The 24,712-nt window shown below is 44.0% G+C and overlaps 1 protein-coding gene across 2 annotated transcripts in view; it reads right to left on the reverse strand.

The window, feature by feature from the left end:
• Nucleotides 1-24,712, reverse strand: part of WDR11 (WD repeat domain 11) — a 43,771-nt gene that overhangs the window by 10,127 nt on the left and 8,932 nt on the right. Inside the window, exons 5-16 of one of the 2 annotated variants that reach the window (XM_004680974.2) lie at nucleotides 23,224-23,410; nucleotides 21,228-21,393; nucleotides 20,458-20,572; nucleotides 19,529-19,724; nucleotides 19,161-19,264; nucleotides 14,255-14,431; nucleotides 12,460-12,544; nucleotides 7,922-8,028; nucleotides 7,472-7,547; nucleotides 5,884-5,992; nucleotides 3,379-3,503; nucleotides 2,779-2,926 (exon numbers count right to left, since the gene is read on the reverse strand). In XM_004680974.2, the coding sequence (XP_004681031.1) occupies nucleotides 2,779-2,926; nucleotides 3,379-3,503; nucleotides 5,884-5,992; nucleotides 7,472-7,547; nucleotides 7,922-8,028; nucleotides 12,460-12,544; nucleotides 14,255-14,431; nucleotides 19,161-19,264; nucleotides 19,529-19,724; nucleotides 20,458-20,572; nucleotides 21,228-21,393; nucleotides 23,224-23,410 (1,595 nt within the window). Of the gene's footprint in view, nucleotides 1-2,778; nucleotides 2,927-3,378; nucleotides 3,504-5,883; nucleotides 5,993-7,471; nucleotides 7,548-7,921; nucleotides 8,029-12,459; nucleotides 12,545-14,254; nucleotides 14,432-19,160; nucleotides 19,265-19,528; nucleotides 19,725-20,457; nucleotides 20,573-21,227; nucleotides 21,394-22,964; nucleotides 23,039-23,223; nucleotides 23,411-24,712 lie in introns of those variants that run through there. The other variant, XM_012723876.1, reaches the window with a different exon arrangement.

Here is a 24,712-nt window from a genome sequence, read left to right on the forward strand (position 1 = left end):
GCCTGCTGCTCCCCTCAGCAGTGGACTTCATCGATCTGCCTGTTCTGCTCCCCACTCTGTCTCTGGTGAAGCCTCTCGCCGCCCCTGAGCCTCTGGCCTGTACCCCAGCTCTGTATGTACAAATAAAAAAAAAATTCTCACATTTAGCTACTGAGGAGGAGGGAAACGCCAAGTATCTCCTGACTATTAATAGGCTGGCCACACCCCAAATAATTCAGAAGTCCTAATGGCAGCCAAGAAACCAAAGAAAAACTGGATTAAAAACCAATGTTTCGGGCCCTCCCTGGTGGCGCAGCGGGTTAAAGCACTGCACTAAGAAGCTGAAGCCACTTCCGCATGAGTTCGATCCCCGCCTGCCCCGGAGGAGATCCACATGGCGTGGCAGACCTCTCCTGACCCGCCTGCTGCTCCCCTCAGCAGTGGACTTCATCGATCTGCCTGTTCTGCTCCCCACTCTGTCTCTGGTGAAGCCTCTCGCCGCCCCTGAGCCTCTGGCCTGTACCCCAGATCTGTGTAAATGAATAAATAAATCTTTAAAAAAAAAAAAAAAAAAAACCAATGTTTCAGTGAATTCAGTTAGGGTAAGTAAACAGCGAGCTGTATATGACATAGATCAAATTTCTGCCTCCTAACCGTAGTAAGAGGAGGCTTAATTGAGAATTTCCCTTGACATTTAATTTTTAATCTTGAAAAGTTGCTTTCTGGCTTCAAAAATCAAAATACTGACATTTAAATTAGTCCAGCATCACCAGCTTAGAATTCAAGTGGTGGATAAATACAGCCCATGACTGAGCCAGGCCTCTCCTGCCAGGGGCTGGCGGCGGGACGGGGCATACAGATCACGCACGGTGCTCTCCGAGACTCGGCCCTGACTAACGCCAGAGAGCCACCATCACTGCCGGGCACTGACGCTGTGCCGCCGGGCACTGACGCTGTGCCGCACCTGAAAGATAAGGCCACGAGGCCTCAAGGGCCAGTGGTCAGACGCGGCAGCGGGCTCCTGGGGCTCTCTCGGCCCCCGTGTCCCCACAGAGGCATCGCACTCTCCAGCAGACACAGTCTCGCCGTGCCGAGCTTCCTCTCTTCTTACCGTCTTTATATACCCTGTAGCTTGGGGGCCAACATCCAGGGAAAGTTTCATTTCGAAATGGCACATAATACTTTGCATTCAGGAGGAGAGTCAGGTAAATAATGCATTAGAAGAAACCTTTGCCTGAAGTCTACACTGTCATCATGGGAAATACTTCAATTAGACAATGGAAAAAACAGCCAAAGCCTTGTCTTTGTGTATTATATAGTGGGATTTGGGAGACACTGCCTTCCCTAAAAAAAATTCATTCCACTGGAGCTCATCTGTATCCAGCTGGCCTGCCCTAGGGGAGACTGCGTCTGGCTGTGGAGCAAGGATCCGCCAGGCAGAACACCCCCGACTTCAGGCCACCATGAAAAGAGGCGGGGCCCTAAAAGCTGCATGACACAATTATCACCCAGAAAACAGCACTGATAAGAAGGAAAAACTCTGGAATGTGATGAGATCAGAAGGTGCAGCCTGAGCTTTTGGCCAGAGGCTCTCGAGCGTTGCGGTGGGGTCTCCCTGGGGTCCAAGTGAGGAGCTGTGTGTGTCACTAGGAAAGCAAACGGTGATCTCCCATAGAACACCCAGATGGCTGAAATCCTGTGTCTGCACTCTTCTTTCCACACACATAAGCTAGGTTACTTTTCCACAAAGTATCAAACTTTCACATTTGCATTATTAATTTCATCCTCACACTACTGAGTATCTGGTGTGACCGTTTCTGTTCGCAGGAGCCAAGGCGGTCTGGACGCCCTCAGTTCTCCTGTTGCTGTTCATGTGGAAGATGCGGGTACGAGCTCAAGAGGCCCACACGCTCCTGCCTCTGGCATGGCTGCGGCTCACTCAGCCACCTGTGGGGTCCCTCGCTCTCGGGAGCCAGCTGCTGTGTCGTGAAGACGCTCGGGCAGGCTCTCGGAGAAGCGTATGTGAGGAACAGCTCTCACCACAGAGCCAGCGCTAACCTGCAGCATCGTAGTAGAGCCTGAAGTGGACCTGCTGGCTCAGCCAGCGCCCTGGTGCAGCTCATGAGAGCCGAGAGCCCCTGCACAGGGCTGACACTGGATGAAAACAGTCCGGTGTATATGGCAACTGAAATAGATGTCATCATCTCATGCCTCCACTTAACCGTTTAAAGTATTAGTGAACAAAATCATTTTCTTAACCCATCATTAAGTACAACCTGTGACGTACACAGACACAATCACTAGCTAGAAAGCCTTAGAGGACTCCACAGGCAGCAGGAGGAAGAAGGGCAGTAAGGACTAGTCACAGTCACAGTCACACTGACAGCCTGTTTGCTACTACCCAGAGTAGTGCGAAGGGTAGTCAAATCCTGCAGTCCTGCCTGGAACAGCAGAGGAGACACGAGTCAAGACAGGCAGACCTGATTTGCGACATGTGGGCACTGCCACCCTGGGACAGCTGCTGCCTCCCCCCACTTTGTCCTAAGTGAAACAGAAGGCACTCCTCGTGGACACTACGGGGTCAGAATGCGTAGCACGCGGTGCAGCTCAGTGGAAAGCTCACAGTGCTGCACTCCAACCGCAGGGAACAAGTCTAATCATGGCATTTCTGCAAGTGGCAATGTTTAATTACATCACAATTTTCTGCCACAGCATTCCACTTAACCACGCTTCACTGGCTGTGGGACCAACAAACTCTACTAAGGTGGCTGAGAGAAGGCCGGTCCGGGCTGCACTCACGTCAGGGGGGATGCGCGCGCTGTCCTTCACGGAGTTGCCCTCCACAGTGAGGTGGTACACTTGGCCGTCGTTATCGGTGAACACAAAATGCTCCCGTGCAGAGATGTTCTGACTGAGCTCAGATTTACTTTCTGCCTCCTGCAACAAGCTTTGGGATAGGGCAAAGAAATCACAAAGTTATTTCCCTCCCTGTGAGTGACACCCATACTTGATTAATTTGCCACGCATACAGATGCATTAGCAGTAAGTCCAGAACCAGTCAAAAATATGTACAAACTCCTAACACGACATGTCCTGAAGGCATGTATTTGTAATTTACATAAATATCCTATCACCCCATTTCTAACACCTCTCGCTCAGCACCAGGAGCAGAAGCGCAGTGAACAAGACAGTAAGAGGGAGCCCGGTGCAGACACGTGGCTGCACCACCGCGGGACCAAGCCGAGAAGCGACACGTGATGAAATGAGCGCGGGGACTCGCGGCTGTGCTCGGGGAATGTCGCTCTGAACTGGAGCGTGAAGCCGAGACTAGAGCTGGTGACACTGGCAAGTTCCCACCACGGCAGTCTCACGACAGCGGCAGGGAGAAGCGCGCTGCACCTGATCACAGAGGACTCCACCACGCTCAGCTCGGTGTCTGAGACCACGGTCTGGCGTGCCATGGCCTCTCGCGTGGCCAGCTGCTTCTTCCTCAGGCTCTTCAGGTTGTGAGATGGTGACCACTCCTGCGAAGCAAATACAGCACCTGGTTTCTTCTGTCCAGGAATCCTTCCGGAACAGAGGCAGACTCACCACTGCCACACCACAAATCACTGCCCACGGAGTCAGTGTGTTCTCCCTTTTCATCTACTTGCAGAAAGGCCAAATGAATGCATTTTAATTCGAGCTTAAGCTGGAAGATTTTAATAACCTACCTCTACCTCCTCCTCTAATCTTTAATTAGAATTTAAGGCAGAAGAGTTTAATGCGCAACAGCTTAAAGCGCAGAACTGTGAAGCCGCTGCAGCCACTATAGCACGAGTTCGATCCCCGGCCAGGGAAGTGCCCTCCCCGCTGCTCCCCTCAGCAGTGTGTTTCAGTCCATCTGTCTGTTCTGCTCCCCTCTGTCTCTGGTGAATCTTCTCACTGTCTCCCCCCGACCCCTCACCTCTGGTCTGTACCCCAGTTCTGTATGCATAAATACATCTTTTTAAAAAAGTTTAATGGCAAACTTCCAAAATGTCTAACCTTCTGAGGCTGACAAAATGAAAACAATAAATTCAATGACGGTATCGGCTGCCCTCCAGCACTCAGGTAATCATGTTCTTCCAATCCATTCCATTAATATCCAAATGTCAACCCCAAACCTTGGTTTATTTATTAATCCTTTTACATCCCCACCTACTCTAGTGCATTTAGCTAATCCTCTCGTAAGTACAAATTCCTAACATGTTGTCCTGAAGGCACATATTTGTAATTTACGTAAATATCCCATCACCCCGTTGCTACTGTTCCTACATACTGTGTAACAGTTCACCATGTAGTCACCGAATTTCTGCAAAGGACAACCAGACTGCCTCAAGTCTCACCATGACAGACAGCGCTGCTGCTGACACCGTCACAGAAGTTCCTTCGTGACCAGGAGCTGAACGGAGGGAGCGCAGCAGACCTGCGTGCCGGTGCCGCAGCCTGCGCAGAGTCGGCCTTCCCAGCCTTCAGCTCCGCCAGCAGCGGACAGGGTTTCTGCAGCCCGCATTATACCCCTCTCTCATGTTATCTGGCTTTCCAGTTTTGCTAGTCTAAAAGGTTTATCATGGTTATTTTACTGGGAATAGTTTTTAAAAACGAATGAGCACTAATGAGTGTTTCTTCCTGTCCTCACTGGCTTTCATCACCTGCTCATATAGCTTTTTCTCTCTGTTGGGGTTCCTGGCTTTTCATTGCTCATGTATCTGCAGGAGTTCCAGTAATACCAATCTGAATTAGTTAGTCACTTGTTGGCTCTAAACACCGGAATATTTATTTTTTGAACTTGGCTTCTGTATTTAACTTTGCCATTGGGGTCCTTCATTGAACAGTAAGCATCAGTCTTAATGAAGCAAATTCACTGATTCGTCTGCCTTTCAGTTTGCGCATGTGATGTCCTCTGCTGTCTTCAGAACACAAAAATATCCTATATTTGATTACATTAAATTTTAATTTCCTCTTTCAGAGTTAGGTGTTTAAGCCTGTGGCACACACCTCTAAGTATGGCATTAGGCTGAGATTTGAGATTCTCCCAATATTAAGCACACTGAGTCTGTGCTACTGAGTTTCCAACTATTCACAGGCCGACTAATGAGCTCCTCGCTGTGTTGGTCACTTTCAATTCCTGGACCAATTCAACACTGCTTTCGTTTCTACTGTCTGTAACGTGTATCAGGTGGGATTGGTCCCACCGCACACATACTCCCGTGTTTTCAATGGGTGATCTTTAGTGATCTATTGTTTTTTTTTTTTTTAAGATTTGTTTATGCATCCAGAACTGGGGTGCAGGCCAGAGGTGCAGGGACGGTGAGAGGCTTCACCAGAGACAGAGTGGGGAGCAGAACAGGCCGACTGAGGAAGTCCACTGCTGAGGGGAGCAGCAGGCGAGTCAGAAGAGGTCTGCTGCGCCTTGTGGGTCACCTCCAACTCGTGCTGAAGTGGCTTTAGCTTCTGAGTGCTGTGCTTTAACCTGCTGTGCTGCCAGGGAGGGCCTACTGTGATCTTTATTCTTTCATCAATGTTTATAGAGTATGTTTATCATGTCCCTCAAAATATCTAGCTGAAATTCTAACTAGAATTACACTAATGTAAAATTAAACCAGCCAAGAAAAACAGTATCTTCATTTATTTAGATCATCTTCTCTGAATATTCATTTTTTAACAAGAAAATACATGGCAGTAATGATTTCAATTCAAATTAAAGTGTTCACCTTATGGTGGCACAGGGGTGATTTGGTGATGGGAAACCCGTGGGGATTACAATTGAGATGAAAAAAAAATGTGAAAATTGATGTAAAAATAAACTTTAAAAAAAAAAAAAAGTGTTCACCTTATATGCACATACCTAATCAACTGTTCAGTTCTTAAACTGTGACTTACCAAAGCAGTTATTGCAGGGAAGTTTTTCGACATTTCTCGAAGAATAGTACAAGTCCGAATATCCCATAACTCCAGGGGTTTATCTTTGAATACAACTGCCAAATACTGCCTAAAATAAACAAAACCACTATACAAGATCCCACTTGCAAGATTTTATCATAAAGAAATATAAAGAGCTCAGTAAACTGAAAATTCAGAAAACACATTTTAAACAGACAATTACAAAAAATTAACTATTCCAATAGGTAATAAATAATTAGCAACCGAAACTAAAAGCAAACCACTTACAAAAGCATCAAAGGGGGAAAGAATAACAAATGATGTATAAGAGTCTATAAAAACTATTAAGTATTACTGAAAGATATTAAAGATCTAAGTAAGTGCAAAGAAGATCTAAGATATACCATCTTCAGGAATCACAAACTTGGCTATGATGTCACCCGCCCCCACACGGATGTAGAAGCGGCATCCAATCAAAACCCCAGAAAGCCTTTTTGGTAAAATGGATGAGATGCTTCTAAAACGATCACAAAGATCACAGAAAAGGTAAAGCAACTTTGAAAACTATGTGAGAAGTACTTTCCTTTGTTCTTTCGGTTGATGATCATTCAGCTTTCTATTTTTAATAATTCTGCTTTACGTGTATTTATTTTCATTTGCAACAAAACTAAAAACTCAATGGGCTTAAGTAATAAAGAAAATGAGCACTTTTACCCAATACCCTGCATCTCCATGCTGAGGTGAAATTTCACCAGACAACAAGTAACATTTCCTTAGTGACAATGCGCATTCGCATCTCCAGCTTACAGTGGCTCCGGATCATGCATCTGATGAAATGCCTAATGCTGTGTCTGGCAACACCACACTATCAAAGAAATGGGAGTTGTGGAACAAGCTGTTATGGCAGGATGCTGCCGAGAAGGCAAAACCTAGCCTTTTATTGAGTGGTGATTACTCAGAGCAAGAGAACACAGAGCAAAAAGAAAGAAGCAAATGTATGCTTAGTTTATCTAGGCTTTTTGGGGAGATCAGTCTGAGGGTCCATAGTTTTGTGCTCTATGTTCAAAGATTGAAATCGAGCTTCTAACCCACACTGTGGTTCTGATCTTGTTAGCAAGGCCTTCTGCTGGTCAGTCTCTAGGACACCAAGTGGCACATCAGACTCCGCAGGTGCTCCTGGTCATGCCCTGGGAAGTAATCTCATTGTCCCAGGGAGTTAGCATCCTGCTCCTGTTTAACCTGGGAGGAACCTTTGCAGGGCCAGTAGCTTGCATTTTTTAAGTTTAGACCATTGATTGACTAAACCAAATGGACTCTGTACTGAACGGACCAAACTGCCCCAATAGCCATGATGGTGGCTTGAGCAACCCTTTAAGCCTGGCAGACCCATAGTCTAGATTCACACAAAAGTCACCTCATCTTTTCAGAAAAGGAGAATAAATTTTGTGATCAGAATATTTTCTTTAACAGGGCGTCACTAATAGTTCTACTTCCTATCATAGTAAATTCTATATGAACTCTAACACATTCTAACTCTCTTAAAAAAATTTTTGAGGTTCAACCATTTTTTTTTCAGGTTGACACTTACTTCAAGTGAGATACTTTGATCACTTCGATGGGCGATTCATCATTGCCTCGTTCTCCACGAAAGGCAATACTCCTACCTTTAACAGCAAACATTAAAGAGAAAGTGCAATCAGCACATGAACAAGGAGAAACATGAAGGTAAACCACACGGCCGGCACCACCCTCTACTTTGCTGTTTTTCTTCCATTTGTCTCTAAGCTGTTCTAAGTATTAAAAAGTATTCTCAAAAGTCATATACATGAAAGACCAATCACATAACATTTTAAAAGTTTCTTGAATTTCTTCTCATTTCTTTTAAATCAGTTCATTTTAGACATTTAGAAATACCAACTTCTAAAGTTTTACTGACTCTTATAAAACAACTGTCTGCTGTTAAAAAATGTTCTGTAAGCAGCAACACCTTTGACCAATGACAAGCCATTTTAGATTTCTGAAGTCTAAATATACAAACCTGTCGGAAGGTCAACCAGCTGAAGTTCATTCCTCACTAATCCCATGTTGTTCGGTGTTGAGGTAGCGAAAGAAAGAAAACCAGTCAGGCTTGTCCATTCAATACCTCTATAATGAAAAATTAAACAAAAGTTGACTAACATCCTTTCTGTTTGAAAACTTTATTTAATAAAACTGTTTCCCTAAAGCTTTCATTTTAGTATACAAGTTAATTAAGAAGTGTTATGTGACCTCCTCGTTGAGACCACGTTACCAAACAGTTCGAACATTAACGAAACGGTTTCTAATGAAAGCTGCACCTGCGACTGTACGGATAAGACAGGGGGGCGGCAGGCGACTGGCCACTGAGTCCGCAGAGGGAGCCCACCCGCTGGAGTCTCCCAGTTCCACAACCTGAACAGCACAGTGGAAAGGTCCTGAGCAGAACGCGAGCAGTCGGATGCGCTTAGCACTTGTCAGGCTGTTTCAGAATTTCTAGCTGATTAGAAAGCAAAACCCCTGCAGCAAAGATTCTGACCTGAGAGCTTAGGTTTGGAAGTGGGTGAACGTTCCCAATGGTTTATTAACTAGAGAAAAAGCACACAGGGCGAAAGTCCCCAACAGGCACGACAACAAGCACAAGCCTGGCGCCTCCTTCATGGAGGGCTGGTCACAGGGAGCCGCGACTTCCTCACCCATAGAACTGGAGAATGTTCAAGATATGGCTTCAGGGAACGGAAGAGGAGACAAACACAATGGCCTCAGCAGTCACAGAGGCCCACAAGGCAGCAGAGGCCGGCTGGGAGGGGAGCGTCAACCGCTGCCCTCACACAGCCTCTCGCCAGCATGTCCAGGCCCTTATTCACAAACACCTTCCCCACAGGTGAGCAGCTGCGACAGAAGTGTCTGCACCTGGTCCTTTACAGAAAATGTCGTTGACCCCGATCTAGCTTACCTAATTCCACCCCAGTTCGAATGCTCTGGCTAGAAGGAGCCTTAAATACTTCCCCTTTGCCCAAGAGGACATGTGGTTCCCAGCATCAGCAATGATCACCTTTACCCACTCTCACTGTCACTTCAAAAGCTGACTCAAGTCCCGTTTCCTTCATGAGGCCATTCCACTTATAAAATGAAACCACACCTATCCTGAACACAGTATAATCTGGCCAACTATTCACCAGAAAAAAATCCCTTTGTCTCTTCTCTTTCACCTAAAAGGTAAGTAATACTCATTAACTTTAGGAGAGAAGAATCACGTTGGGCTTATTCTGCTCTGTACATGCTGGTGGCTGCAATCAGATCTGTTTGCCCAAAGGAAGCCAAGACACACCATCCAGGTCTTGTTGATGACCATCTAGACCATCGCTTTCCAGCAGTCAGGCGCCACAACCCTCCCTGGCCACCGAGACTTCCAGTCCTGCCGTTCTGCATCTGCTCTTTTAAAAATACATGTTAAGTACATAGTACATGCTGTCACCACGCTGGACAGCAGTGAACTGTCCTTCTGGAACTTCCCGATCCAGCAGAAAAGATATATCAAAACAAGTGATTCTGTATCACCTTTTACAACGGCAAGCAATGCCAAGTTCAACAGCAGTTCGTGAAGTCACATGGACTTTCATCACAGAGGCCAGGCTGGGCTTCCTGGAGAACCATTGCAGAGGAAACCCAAAGGGCAAGTAGGGTTTTGCCTGGAAGTCTGAACAACTTCCACAGTGCCAGTGGCCAAAATACCACAGAGGACTGTACTCTCTGAAGGAGGAACCATATCATGTTTCTCCAGGCACATGATGACACTGAGTAAATTCTACATGACACGCATGTACGAAAATACCCAGCACTTCTCCCGCCTCTCAGTGCCAGGCACAGCCAGAAACATGCTCTCTCCACTGCTGGCAAGTGGTCCAGTGCTAGGGCAACACAGAACATGGGTGACTGCTTGTCTCCAGGCTGTGCTATGGGACTCTGCCTTTGAGCGGATTGAGCAGCAGTTTATATATCGGATACATCCTAAGGAATAATCAACTATTGAAAATAAAAACCCAGGTGGACTTCAGCATGGATTAGAGCAGGAGGGGATTATCTCTCAAATGAAAAGCAAAACTCCTGTCCAACAGCTGAGCACCACACTGCCCCCAGGAAACCACTGTTTACACTAGTTAAGCTGAGTTCTAGAACACCTGCAGAGAGCAGCTCAAATCTGACTTAGCCTAGGTTTGTTTCACAGGCTTCCTAACTACTGAACAGCTATAACTCTGGCAGGTGTTTCAGGTGCTGAGTCCTACCAGTTCCTAAGCGCGGCCTGTTGGGGTTCAGAGGCGATGCTTCTCAACTCTAGTAAGCAGGGGGAGAAGGGAGGACACACTTTCTGGAAAACCCTGAGGTTCTATAATTATATGAAATCAACTTCGGCAAATTTAGAGTCAGGCAAAATAGAAAGCATTCTACTTTGCACGAACCACTTATTCTACTCAAAGCAATGGTGAGTAAAGGTTCTACTACCCACATAAACAGTGTCAGACTAATTTCTGACACTGCCAAGTATAAATCTGGCACTCTGGACAAAGACATACACAAATAATCTAAGAAAATCTACCTTCACCACCCACTTTGCTTACTTCTAGAGTTGTCACTGAACATAAGCCTCAAAGGTTCTGCCTGTTTACAGGCATAAAGTGGGTGTGCAATACTGGCTTAGAAAGTGCATCTTGGTCAAAACATCGTGGTTTAAAACACACAGTGCCAGCTATCTGCAGTTAGGCAGGCCTGCCCACTCATAAGCCTAAGATTCTGGTACTGAAGATTAAGTGGTTTTAAAGGCACATTTAGTACAAGGTAGAAAAACATCTTTCAAAAGTTGGTCACTAATTTGCATGTCAATGACAGGGTATTTGGACTTGGTAATAAATTCAGCAATTTTTATAACATCTGTGAAATTTTCCTAGTGGTTTTGAATGTAATACCGTAATGGCTATAATTGAAATGCAAAGACAGCATGATTAAAGCAACCTCCTGAGCACCTTCTCTGGATAAAAATGTGAATTATCTTCAAAATGGCAATTAAGAGGGAAAATTTATATTAAAAAATGGAGCACATTTAAGTAATCATCCACAGTACCAGTCTGGCAGAGTAGCAACCCCAAGTCCCTACATTATTTGGTATCTCGAGTAATTTCAGTGTGCCTTGGTCACAACACTGTCACAGCATGCAGGCCATGCCATGGACTCAGTAGTATATTGATAAAACTACTCCAGGATAATAAATCTGATGTGAAGGAAAAGCTCACCAGTAAGCCAGTGATTGTGTCTTTAGCAAAGATTTAAGTGCTCTATATGCTTGATTTCCAGAAATGAGTCAAATCCTTGGCATAAATCTTAGTTCAATCAATACATTTATTGTCAAATTATCTCCTACGGATCTATGTGCACTTTTGAGCTGAAGATCTAGCACATAAACTGTCAAGTACAAAAGCCAAGTTTTAAAACCTGGAAGGCCCAAACTGAATTCCCTCTACCCTTTTCTCAGATTAAAATGCTCAGTTTCTTGCCCTGTAAACTAGGGATAGTGAAAGCCTATTACAGAGTTGTAGTAGAGACTCAAGGAAATGAAAACACAAATTCTTACTCTTTAATGTAACCCTGAGAGCAAATACCGAGTACATGGAATTTTGACTGGCTGGTGTCAGACATGACGGAAACAGCGTAAGGCTAAGACAATGTGAGGAGAATGCAGAGAGAAACAGAGGCAGCAAGGACGACTGCAGGGAGAGATGAGCCGCCTGAAAGGGTCTAAACAGATACCGGAGCCACTGCACCCCAGTCTATGTTTATGATGACGTTACCACGCGGTGTGAACGTCCTTAGGGAGACACAGGCGCACACAGCACCAGGTCCAGATAAGCAGTCACGGGAAAGACGAACAAGCTTACAATTTCCATCACAACCAGTAGTTGTGAGTCTTTAAGAGCTAATAACTCTTCCTCACTCAGAAAATGCCCTTAGTGATAATGTATTCAGAGGGTTCATTAAGAACTTTACCACACACATGGGGCCTATACAACCTCTAGAGGACAGAAAAGGACATCAGAAAGTACACATACAACTTTAACGATGCACATACAACATTACAATGTACATACAACTGTACAACCCCTTGCTGCTGGGCTAAGAAAGGGAAATAGCCGAGCCATCAGCAAAATAATGCTCTGGAGAGGGCAAGGGGAGCGGAATCTCAGATCTCTCTAGGAAGACAGCACTCGTGAACAGATCAGGTTTCAAAGTGAAAAAATAAATGCTACACGGTTTTGGTCCTTTTCTGATGGTGTTTAAACAAAGAAATAAGTGAGACTCATGAAGATCTTTATGACTATACAGATCTTTCAGAAGAGGAACTCAAACTACATAAACCTAAAGAGGGGACTACAGTGAATTTCCAGTGAGAAAATATTCTGGACATCGGTAAGAAAGTAAGAAGCAGCAATAAACACAAGGTAAACATCTGCTACCGCTTTGGAAAGCCCGCAGGCCTCCGCCAGGGCTCGCGGCGCAGGGCAGACTCACCTGACTTCGCACGAGTGGACGCTGAGCTCCTTGTGCAGCAGCCCACTGGTGAGGTGGTACACCAAGACAGAGCCGTTGCCGGTGCCTAGAACAGACGCCACGGGAGAGCGTGAGCGGCCGCGAGCACCCTCTCTCGATGGAGTTCCAGAGTTTGCCAACAAAGTCTTTTCTTAAAATTTTAATCATATTACATCATTTGTTTTTTAGAATGGGACTAACGCTACATTGTAAAAAACAGGCCCGGTCTTTCAGCTTATCAAAAGTGGGCTCACTCTCACATGCTCTGAAATCCAACCTCAACCCAGGGGGAAACATCCACGGAAGGACTTCAAGGCCCACCGCAACACGCGTAACTGGAGGGAGCACTTGCCCAAGCTTTCTTCTACATGGGAGTTTATGCTTTTTGAAATCTGGAATGCTTATTACAACCAGTCCTCAAAACTAAACATTTCAATTACCATATCTCTATAATAGTGAAATTGTTCTACATTTTGCAAGCTTTGATGATGCTGAATCTAATGTACCAGAGGGACACAGAAGTCCCCTGTCAAAGTCTGCTTCTCCTTCCTAGTCACGCTGCAAAACTTCATAGCTCGTATTCAAATATAATTCTCATATGATTTTACATTTTTCCGCTTCGCTTTATTGCACTCCATTCAGTAAATGACTGAATATTCATTATACACCTGTCTAGGGTAGCTTATTCTCCACTGGATATCTTGGACCCAGACTTTGCTCTTAATATCCGGCTATCCCAAGATGTAGTTTTCTCTAAGAAATTGACAAATTAAACACCCTGATATTGCACATAAACATACCTATCGTACACTGGAAAATTCTAATTCCAATCTCTAAGTGTGATATGAATCAGAGGTTTCTAAAGCAAAATTTAAACACTTACCTGTACTTGTATTATAAAATACAGACATGTGCACAGACTATTTTAACAGTCAAATCACTTTCATAAGATAGTAGGAAAAATGAGAAAATAAAAATACTGTCAGTAGTTACTTAATGAATCCTTAGCATACTTAGATGTCAGTCATTAAACTGAGACAATTAGCTACAACATAAATGTCGCCAGATTTTCATTTTAGAGAGAAAAATAAATGGAAATGTTTATAGGCCTAGGGAAAAAAGCTAGAAGCCAACTGACAGCATCTTAAGAAAAATGGTTGACAACTTCAACCTTCAGCACTTTTCAAGTCTAGTGAAATACATTTTAGCCTTATATTTTTAATAATAAAAGTTGGTTCCCGCTGTAAAGAAATTTAGATTCATATTACTATGAAATTAATGTGGCAGCAAGTTGGAACTCAGACCAATTCTTCTACTGACAATCTAAAAATATGCAACTTTAATCCAAAAGGCAAACCTAGTTTACAGAGACCCCAGTCCCTGTAAGCAGTGTTTAATATACAACTCATAGCCAAAAAATGTTCTGTTATTACATGATTGACATCATTGGTTAACAAAACTCCAACACAAATGACACACACACACAGAGCCTGGATGGCCCAAGAAGGACAAAGTGCACAGACCCAGAAACACAGCCATAGGACCGAGGTCGCTCTTGCCTGCTGTCGGGTGGCTGAGTTGTGAGTTGTCACGTGATTAAAACTAAAAGATGAGTGCATTAAAAGGACAAAAAAAGAAGCCACAAAACCTCGCAAAACGAGCGTTCTCAGGAACATGCAGGCCCTTTCTCCCTTTAATGCGCTCTCAAAGAGAACACAGGGTTTTCTAACAGTCAGCGAGAGAACGTGTCTTTTAGATGGAGAGGCCCCACACTCACCAACAGCAAGCAGGGGCTGATACATCTTGATGTTTTTCGTGGTCAATGGTGGGCACATGCGGATAGCAAACTGTGGCGAGGGCAGCCCCGAAAGCAGCCCTGTTAGCAAGAACTTGAGGTGCACTTCCTGCAGGGTGGAGCCTTTGGGAAGTTCTTCCCCAGCAATTGCACTTTGCCCTAATTTCATAAAAAACAAACATACAAACAAACAAAAACCACCTTAATTATAATGTATGTGATCTTAAAAACCTACTGAAAGTCTCCTGGGAGACAGAGGCAGGGCCGGAAGACAACTCTCAAGGTCCACACAGCCCACGCCTGTCCTCGGCCACGGCACTGGACCGCCCTCCTGGAACAGGTCGAGGAGCATATTGTGCCCAAGTCTTGCTGGCTGGAACCTTTGGCTTCTAAAAAACACTGTTTCAGCTAAAGTCCTTGATATTAGGGCACTAACGAAAGGCAAACCAAGAGCCCGTGGGTGCAGCAGCCTGTCGTGGGAGGGATGCCACCGACACCGCCTGCTGGCTTCCCGAGGGGCCCCACGCGGTCAGACGTGCTGAAAGATCACAGCGGAAGGGCAGTCACTGTCAGCAGCTCCACGAACGATTTAGGTTTCCAGGAAGAAATGTCCTTAATATGTTCATTACAAAATTTAAGCTCTATGGTTACAAACATGTAAACAGTAGAGAACTATACATTATAGTTACATGACTACATGACTATGTAACATGTATCTTAGATATTAATATACACCTATATAATATATAAACTCACATTATAGTTAAGTCTTCAATGGCATTATTTTAGGTAAAACATTTGTACTAAGGTTTTCAAGACAAACTAAATTTTGAAAGCACTAACAAAAACCATTTTAACAAAATGATTAACAAAATCATTCACTAAAGAGTACAAAGATTTTCTTCTTATAAATCACCAGTGTCAAAATATATACTATAGCCTGAGCGTCATTCTTTGTACATTCATAAACACACACACGCACTGTGAAGGGAAAAGTGTAAATAATTTCTAGGAGTGTGTGATGGAACCCTGACTATAACCCTTGCAGCTGGAAGGTCATAACAATAGTTACTTTAAAATCGGTAAGACACAGAAAAAAGATGACGTTCTATGACCCCAACCAACGGACCCTCAGGATCAGCCACACAACCCACGCCAGCCTCTGGTAAGGGAAGACAGCTCAAAGGAACAGGCGGCTCGGCAGGGAGGCCCGTGCCCACCTCCCCCGCCACCGTCGCTTCCAGCATCTTCCTGAGGCAATCCACAAGGCAGAGCAGAGGAGGCCTTAATAAGCAGCAGCTCTCACACAATGAATATAAATCAAGCCTCTGTGTATAACTGAACTGTTTTCAATTATCGCTAAGTACACAGTGAATTTCAAATTAATAGTTTAATTAAAAGTTTTAATTAAAATGTTTTCAAGTAACAAAGCTTGCTTATTTAGTACTTTTAAATCAATTACTTTGTCAAGAATTGCTACACGATCTGTATGCTTTTGTCTTCTGGAAAATGTAGTTTATATCATTTAGATACCTACACAGCATAAAATTTCAGCCTTCTGTAAGTTTCATATTAACTGATTAGTTCTGGGTATAAGTACTTACAATTCTTTTCACTTTAAGATTTTATATTAAGTGCAGACAAGGTCAATTAACTCAGAAAATTGTATGACTGATAAAATGAATTTTGCAAACAACTGTCTAAGCGTCCTCACATAGACTTATATGCCTGAAGGTGAAGAGAAAGAAGCTTAAATGTCAGTGTCAACGAGCCAAAAGATTTTACCACTGTGAGCTTCACGAGGAAACCGGCCTGGAGCGCGCCGGTCTTGCCTACGATTGCTGTGAACAGAAAGGACTGTGGCCGGAGGAGGAGCAGGATCCAGATGGACACCAGGTCACATCTGGACTCTTCTCCTGTGAGCTGTTGTCCGGGGCAAGTCTTTAAAATCGCTCTGCTCCTCCACTGCACACGCACAGCCGGAGACAGCGCGCTGCTTCGCAGGCTGCTGCAGGCACGGGCCACTCCGCTCTCAGGGTTACGCCTGCAGTCCGTGTCACCTCGGCTCCGAGGCTTAGTGGGTGACACCTTTCTAGTACATCACCTCACAGTTAAACTGCTGAAAAATCTCTGCTTTCAATTACATCATGGAAGTACAAATAATGAAGTCCTTTATAAACCACCATCGAATTTTCAAAGAGTTAGATGTCAAAATTAGTTGACACACTTCCACTTTTTTGGACTATTTACAAAGTCTTGCAGTTCTAGGTGTATAATACTCAAAATCACAAATCCTCACTCCTTCTATAACACATAGTGTTCCAGTAAGAAATAACTTGGAAATATTTTATCTACAAATAAATATTTGTTTGAAGAATCCCAAACTAATGTGTGTCAAAAGATTAAAATTATTTTCTAATGTTGCTCAATTCCTTAATTCCTTCAATTAAATACTGCATGCTAGAAAGATCTGTACAATGAAAACTTTTAAGACATTGTTAAAAGAAATAGGAAACAACACAAAGTAATGGAAAGATATTCTGCACTCATGAATTAAAAGAATTAACATTGTTAAAAAGGCTACATTGCACAAAATGATATACAGATTCACAATGCAATCCCTATCAAAATTGCAATGGCATTCTTCAAGGAAACAGAACAAGTATTATAAAAAGTTGTATGGAACCAAAAAAAAAAAAACCTGAATTGCCAAAGCAATCCTGGGGAAAAAAAAAAAAAAAGGAACAGCGATATCATGCTCCTGCAATTCAAACTATACTGCAAAGTGACAGCTGTCAAAATATGTTGGCAATGGCATAAAAAGACACACACAGAAGTGGAATTGAGGCCCCCGAAATAAAACCCACATATACAAGTAGCTAATTTACCACAACGGAGCCAAGAGCATAAAATGGATGAAGGGAAAAAAGTCTCTTCCACAAATGTCACTGAGAAAACTGCAAAAGGATGCAAAAGAAAGAAATCAGACTACAACCTCACATCATTAACAAAAGTCAATTCAAAATAGATTAAAGAGTTGGATGCAAGACCTGAAATCATCAAATACATAGGAAGAAAACACAGGAAATACACTCCCGACAGTGGCTTTAGCTAGAGATGTTTCAAGCTTTGACCCTAACGGCAAAAGAAACAGGCAAAAGCAACGGCAGAAGAGCTGAATAGACATTTCGCTACCACAGACACAGAGAGGCCAACAGGCCTCTCATCATGTATTACTAGGGAAATGCAAATCAAAACCACCGTGAGGTATCACCTCACACCTGTGAGAATGACCAATCTATCTACCAGACCAGAAACAGTGAATGTCAAGTGTAGAAATAAAAGGAACCTTGACACACCATTGGTGGGAATGTAAATTGGTGCAATCTCTTTAGAAAACACTAGGGGGGTTCCTCAAAAAATTAAAAATAGATTTCCATATAATTCAGCATTTCCATTTCTGGAAGTACATCTGAAAATTATAAAACCACTAATCCAAAAATAAGTACACCTATATTCCTTGCAGCACTGTCTATAATAGCCACAATATGCAAACAACCTAAGGATCACTGACAGATGGGTGGATAAAGGCGTAGGGTTTGTGCACAGGTACATGTACGTGTGTATGCACACACACAATGGAATACTACTGGGCCATAAAAAGTTAAAGCCTAGCAATACGGGACATGGTTGGGTATGATGGAATTCTGCTAAGCAGAAATGAATCAGGAGAAAAATACCCAAGAATTTCACTCATGTGGAATGCAAAGAAACAAAGACAGGGACCACACAAAACAAACCCTTAAATTCTGTCCCCAGAATTGAGGATTCCAGAGTGGGAGCCAGGAGTGAGCACAGGATGACGGCAGTCCAGTGGACTGTGGTGGAGGGTCAGTGGCACTCTGGTGGTGGACGTGGAGTGATAACTATCACTTGAGAAGGTGTGAACCTGTAGTCCTGAAACACACACAGGGCTGTAAACCAGGGTCACTTCAATTTCAAAAAGCCATTCTCGTCAAAAACAAAACTCTGCACACCTGGAGTGTGCAAGGCCCTGTGCTGAGTGCTGGGGGACAAGGCTGAAGCAAGCACTATCCCACTCGTACAGAACTCGTCATTAACTGGAGGAAACAAATTAAAAAAAAAAAAGCCACCATACGATACAGCTGACAACTATTAGTGTCCACAAAAGAAGACTGAAATCAGGCTTGAGAGGTTAAAGAAAGCTGTGCTGGAGTTAAATGTAGAATTAGGAGCTGCAGAAAGAAGCAGGTATTCCACTGTGACCTGCGGGCAGCACGTGAAAGCTGGGAGTGGGCGGTGGCTACAGCAAGGGCCTCAGCTGGCACCCAGAGGCACAGCGTCTGGCGTCTTCCCTTGAAATCAGTCTCTCATGAACGAACACAGTCTAATTTCAGTTAACAGAAAAAAACAACCTAGGCTACTTTAGGGACTTTATTTTTTTTAAGATTTTATTTATGCATGCAAAAATGGGGTACAGGCCAGAGGTGCAGGGGAGGTGAGAGGATTCACCATAAACAGAGTGGGGAGCAGAACAGGCAGATCAACAAAGTACACCGCTGAGGGGAGACAGGAGAGGTCTGCTGCGCCCTGTGGGTCACCCCCGGGGCGGGGACTGAACTCGCACTGAAGCAGCCACAGCTTGGCTTAGCTTCGCAGTGCAGCGCTCCAACCCACTGCGCCACCAGGGAGGGCCAGGGACTTTAATGTTTAACTATATTTTGTATTCATTTAGGATAGAAGGATTCTACAGTTGAGTTTTCTTAAGTATTAACTTTGATTTTATATGCCCATCAATGGTTCTACTTAGATTCTGCCCTTCGAACCAATCCCTCACATGAGAAATAGAGCAATAACAGAAGCTTACCGATCATGTTATCTAAGGAGAGGTCTGGGAGTTTATTCTGCAGCGCCCCGACAGGAATCCCACAGAAAGACACCGGCGAGTACAAAGGCGACACCCCAGAGCTACTGCAGAGACAGATGGCAGAGGGTGTCACACGTTAGGACCTGCCCCACAGTCGGCACTTCCAGCTCGGGGCTGACATTCTGCCTATTTCCACAGTGTTTATTAATTTTACTGTAAGTGAAATATCGCTAGCAGGCTTACCCAGTCCCCAGTAGTGCAAAGTTTTAAGTATCACTTTAAAAATATTTTCACAGGATAGATACTGTGGTGATTTCAAGAAATTTTTTTTAAAGACCAGAAAACTCCCATCCTCTTGAGTCGTTTACCTGCTCCGCGAGCTTCGGTGACAAGCAGCAGACTTCAGTTCCCATATCATGACTCTGCCGTCGCTCACCACGAGGGCAGCCGCGTTCTCGTTGACCGGACAACACACCATGCTGAAGGGACGGATGGTTTTGGTCACCCGGATGGCGTCACACTGGCTCCGTAAATCATAGGTCAGCTCCTGGACAGGATCTGGGTCTTAACATAACATTGTTTTCTTTTAAACAGCCAGACACAGCCATGTCATTTAGGTAAAAGCTCAAAATGGAGTGTTCTCAGGTAACTAAAACCTCAGCTGAAAAGGATAACACCCTCCGCTACTGCAAAGTTAGTCAAGGACAGCCTCCCCTCTTACAATATTACTAATGTTTTCAGCATATAAAGATAATCCACTTAATGATGGTCTACACAAAGACACAAAGTTTAATTACAAAATAACCTAGCAAGATAACATGCTTCACAATATTTTTGAAAGAAATAAAATGTTTTGGAAAAGAATCAACGATGCATGATTAAACAATGAGCAGCTGAGAGATGATGAGAACTGCAGTGATCATACTCTGCTTATTAGCACATCATTCATAAACAACTCTCTGTTCTCCAGGATAAGACTGAGAATTACCACTGAATGCACTGGAGACTTTTTTTAATCTTGTAACTATAATGAAAATGCCTAGAGCAGACAAAAGATGTGGTCACACACCGGCATATACAAGGTTGGTCCAGTATTAGAAAAATCACAGAAGATACACCCACCGGCGCGTGGCCACAGCGAGCGACAAGACAGTGCTCGGTCGCAGACAGGGTGTGTGAACATATCCTGCTTTTAAGGTTTCTCGTTCATTCCTTGCTTTGGCTGGCCTTTGCCACATGAAGCTTCATAAAATTTTGAAGAAAAATGTAATTAACATTACTGCAAGAGAAAACTTACCTGGATCCTCAACTGAAGTGGTGAAAATACTATTATAAGATCTCCGAACACGTAAGGTGATGCAACCATTCTCATGTAGGCAAAACAAACCGTCACGCTGAAAGCAGGGTATTACCTTCAAAGAGACATGTGCTTACTTTTAAAAATCCAACAGAACAGGGCCCTCCCTGGTAGTGCAGCGGGTTAAAGCACAGCACTAAGCTGAAGCCACTTCAGCATGAGTTTGATCCCTGCCCTGGAGGTGACCACATGGTACAGCAGACCTCTCCTGACTGCCCGCTGCTCCCCTCAGCAGTGTACTTTGTCAGTCGGCCTGTTCTGCTCCCCACTGTCTCTGAGGAGTCCTCTCACACCCCTGTACCTCTGGCTTATACCCCAGTTCCATATGCATAAATAAGTAAATCTTTAAAAAAATACAACAGAACAATAAAGTATAGACTGTGGAACTCAAACTCAGGCTTAAAGAATTTAGGCAAAAAACACTACACAAGCAGTTGCCAAGTTTTAAAACTAATTAGTATTTTAAAAATCCATTTATATCCTAAAAGAACTTGTCACTTAAATAGTTCAGTAAATATCTCCAGATAAGACAGAATTTCTAGGATAAAGCAACTCAAGAGTACAGAAAAATAAGGAATAAAACAACATCGTTCATCTTTAAATAAATACAAAAGGGGAAGCAGAACTAGGGCTTTCGCAAAGGTGTACGGCTTCCCACCATATACCTTTCACAATCAGCTTTAAGGGGTACAGTTCAGAACTCTAGATACCTGCAGAAATGGAATTCCTGTCCGTTCTATGGCAATCACACCCACTGTTTGATTCACCTCGAGGTCAAGGATTAAAATCTCCCGCGGGTAGAGCAACAGCATGTGGCTCCTTTTGGAAGGCAGATAAGCCAGCTGGAGGCAATCATTGAGCGTGACAGACTCCGCGCTGCAAAGAGGAAAGGTTCACTGTCGGCATGGAGAGACTTCCATCAGAAACAGCTCAGAGGGGATTAACTTGTGCTCCTCCATGCAGTAATTGTCAGGGAGAACGCAGACTATGTCCTAAAGTGACTGGCCTGAGCTGGCACCCAAAACTGAGACCTGGGCTTTAGTCAGAGTCCAGCTGGCAACAGCACTGTACAGCTGGAGAGGGACAGAGGTCTAGGGCTGGAGAATCTAAAGCAGGAGCCCGCGCTGCATCGGAAGACAGTGCTGTGGGGCTCCTGGGTGACTGGACAGACTGAGCCGCCACTGCGGTCGGGGTCGGGGCCGGCCGACCTGTGGCCCGGGCCTCCCTCCTCTCTGCCCGAGGGCTTTTCCACTGCCCTCAACCTGTTTTGAGATAAAGAGGGTATTTAATTCAGTCAGCATTTTCCTCTGAGTAAATAAATAAACTTTATCAGGGTAGTAAAATATTATACAGAGTTTGACAGTTAAGACTGCTAAAAAGTGTTAGAAATCATTTTAGTAGTCTGTGATTGTTGTATGCATTTAATCACATTTTAACATTAATTACATTTCAACAGGAGCAGACATAATTCTATACTATTTGCTTTTTACAAAGCAATTTTATAGGTTTTGCAATTTAAAGTAAAGTTAGAGAGAAGGTGTGAGTTATATTTCAATGCTGGTTCTGCCATTTCCTTAAGTGAATTTACTAACAGATTTCAAAGAAAGGGGAACTCAATAGTACTTCCCAGGACTCTAGGAAGTTATATGTAACCAAGTATGTGGAAGCACCCAGAATCCTTCTATTTAAGGGGTACCAAGTGCATTTCTCTAAGATTCAAAGTGAACATATGCACCTATCATTCACAAAGCAGAAAACATAACATGGAAATCACAACTAACAGAACTATTGACACTACAAAAAGGAACCTATGTATAACACAGAATCAATGAAAAATAAATAGGAAGACCCCTTAAGATAGCTAAGAAGCTACCTTAATTATTTCATAGGGTGGGGCGTGGGGCAAACTGGACAATCAGCCAGCGGTTTAATACATAAAATTCATATCTGCATATAAATTTAGAATGATCTGTAGAGCAATTTATACTTTGCAATAGTTTTTCAGGTAATTACCTACAAAAAGGTAATTCTAGTCACAGATAAAATGAATGTAAAACACTTTATAAAGTGAATGTAAAACACACCATCAAAGCAATTAAAATATGGCAATAAAAGCTCTAGAAAAAGAAATGTACTTCTAGTGCATGCAATGGGTTACTTAAAATTTTATCCTGCTGTACTTTCTGAAATAAACACTAACAGCGAGCACCTACCGAGCGAATACTTCCACTATGCTAAGTCCTTAGGTCCTAATTATTACAACTAGATGAAAACCTTTAGCATCCTCTTTTGACACTGGGAGAGTGAAACTGACGCCAAATGAGTCCAGTCACAGTCCCTCCTAGCCAGGCCCCGCACCAGTGTGGGAAACATCTTATTTTAGGGTAATAAAAGAGCACAGCATGTAAGGCAGGGATGTATTTAATACGATCCAGCCTTGTTCTCACCTTTAAATGTACTCAGTAGCCTCAATGTTAGAGTTTTCACCTATTTCTGAAGTCAAGGGGAGGGCGGAGTCTAGCACGGTCGGGGAGACCAGGGATCCGGGTTGGCTGCTGAAACTAAAGAACGAAGTTGTGCTAACAAGCTTAGACTTAAAGTGATAAGCATGAAGGGCGCAGGTACGGAAGCCAACCCCAGCACACCCCCAACAGTGAGGACGTGCTCGTGGACAGCTGTACGCAGGTGGCTTACACCCTGGCTTACCTCGGCTTCTCTTGAGTGAGTAAGATTTTCACTTTATTCAGAGCCTTCTTGGCACCGGTGGCCGCAGCCAGCTTGCTGTGGGAGGGGCTGGAGTGTGGGCTGGAGATGTAAACTTTTTTCCCAGGGCCTGAGGGCGGCTTAGAGGGAGAGAAGTCTGAGATGAACACAATGCCCTCGCTGGTGAGTACTAGATGGGGAAAAAGGAAACTTTGATTAAAGCCTAATCAAGTTTAGCAGAGAATTTCTTTCCAATACAATTCTGAGAGCACGATAATGAGCATTTTGCTAACACAGAGCTGGCAGCGTTATGCACGCATAGCAGGATGGGCGCATTCTCCACCCGGAAGTGAAACAGATGGTCCGTTACAACTCCTCAGAGGCCTCGGAGCTGAGCATTCTGAATGTTTTATATTAAAAAGATACAGGAAGGAAAGGGAGGGAAATGCACGGGACTATGGTGGTGGCACATGGGTGATTTGGTGATGGGAAACTCGCGGGGATTACAATCGAGATGGAAAAAAAAAAATGTGCAAAATGATGTAAAAATAAACTTTTGTAATAATTAAAAAAAAAGATACAGGAAGGTTATTGGTAGAAAGAACAAATATTTCATGACACTGATTTTTTATGATTATCATGAGCTCTTCAGACCAAATATATTTCTTGTTGAGCATAGACTGAACCTTCCTGTTTAACATGAAGACTATTCTTTCTTTATATCTAGCATAAAAAAGGAAATGCAATAGCAGCTAAGTACGCAGGAAACAGAAATATTCAAGGAGGCAGCACCTTGCTGAGCAATACAAACGGGGCTCTTTGTGACAGAAGGGACAGTCTCCCTCAAACTGGGGCTGGTACAGGGGTATCTGAGCAGAAAAGTTTCACCTACTCCGGGTTAGTGAGGCTCAAGCACAGGAAACAATAATTCAAAGATGTGACAATTCTAGAAGTATTCAACAGCTGTGACTACCTCAACATGAATAAATTGCAGCTGCCAGGCCAACAGACACCGCAAAGACAGTGCTTCCATCAACCAAACTACCGGGTGGTGAGTGAGGCAGAGCCCTGTCTCCTGTTCTTCAGGCTCCAGGAGTCATCCTTCAAAGCCCCACTCTCCCCTCCTTTGGCGATGCCCTCCCTCCCTGACGCTGCAGCCACGCCAGCCACTCCGTGCTCCGGGGCACGGCGTCACAAAGCCACGAGCACATGCACAGAGGCGCACGTTTGCTCACTCTCAGCTATGCCAGCCCAAGCACGCAGCGTCGCAGCAGTGCAGACAATTGGGGCCCTTTTCACCTTTCTTCCTCCTTCCACACACACATACACCCCCTCACAACTGGTGATGGTGACACGTGAGAATTCTGAGGCCTTCAAACCCAGGATATTATTCTTTACCACTGCCAATGTGTCCTTCAAGTTTTGGATCAAGTTTCAAAATAAAGTCCCTCACTTCAGGGTGTGTGTGTGTGTGTGTGTGTGTGTGTGTGTG

The sequence above is a fragment of the Condylura cristata genome, unplaced genomic scaffold (genome assembly GCF_000260355.1).
Source record: "Condylura cristata isolate star-nosed mole 26May11 unplaced genomic scaffold, ConCri1.0 scaffold00011, whole genome shotgun sequence".
In the NCBI taxonomy this organism is placed as follows: Eukaryota; Metazoa; Chordata; class Mammalia; order Eulipotyphla; family Talpidae; genus Condylura; species Condylura cristata.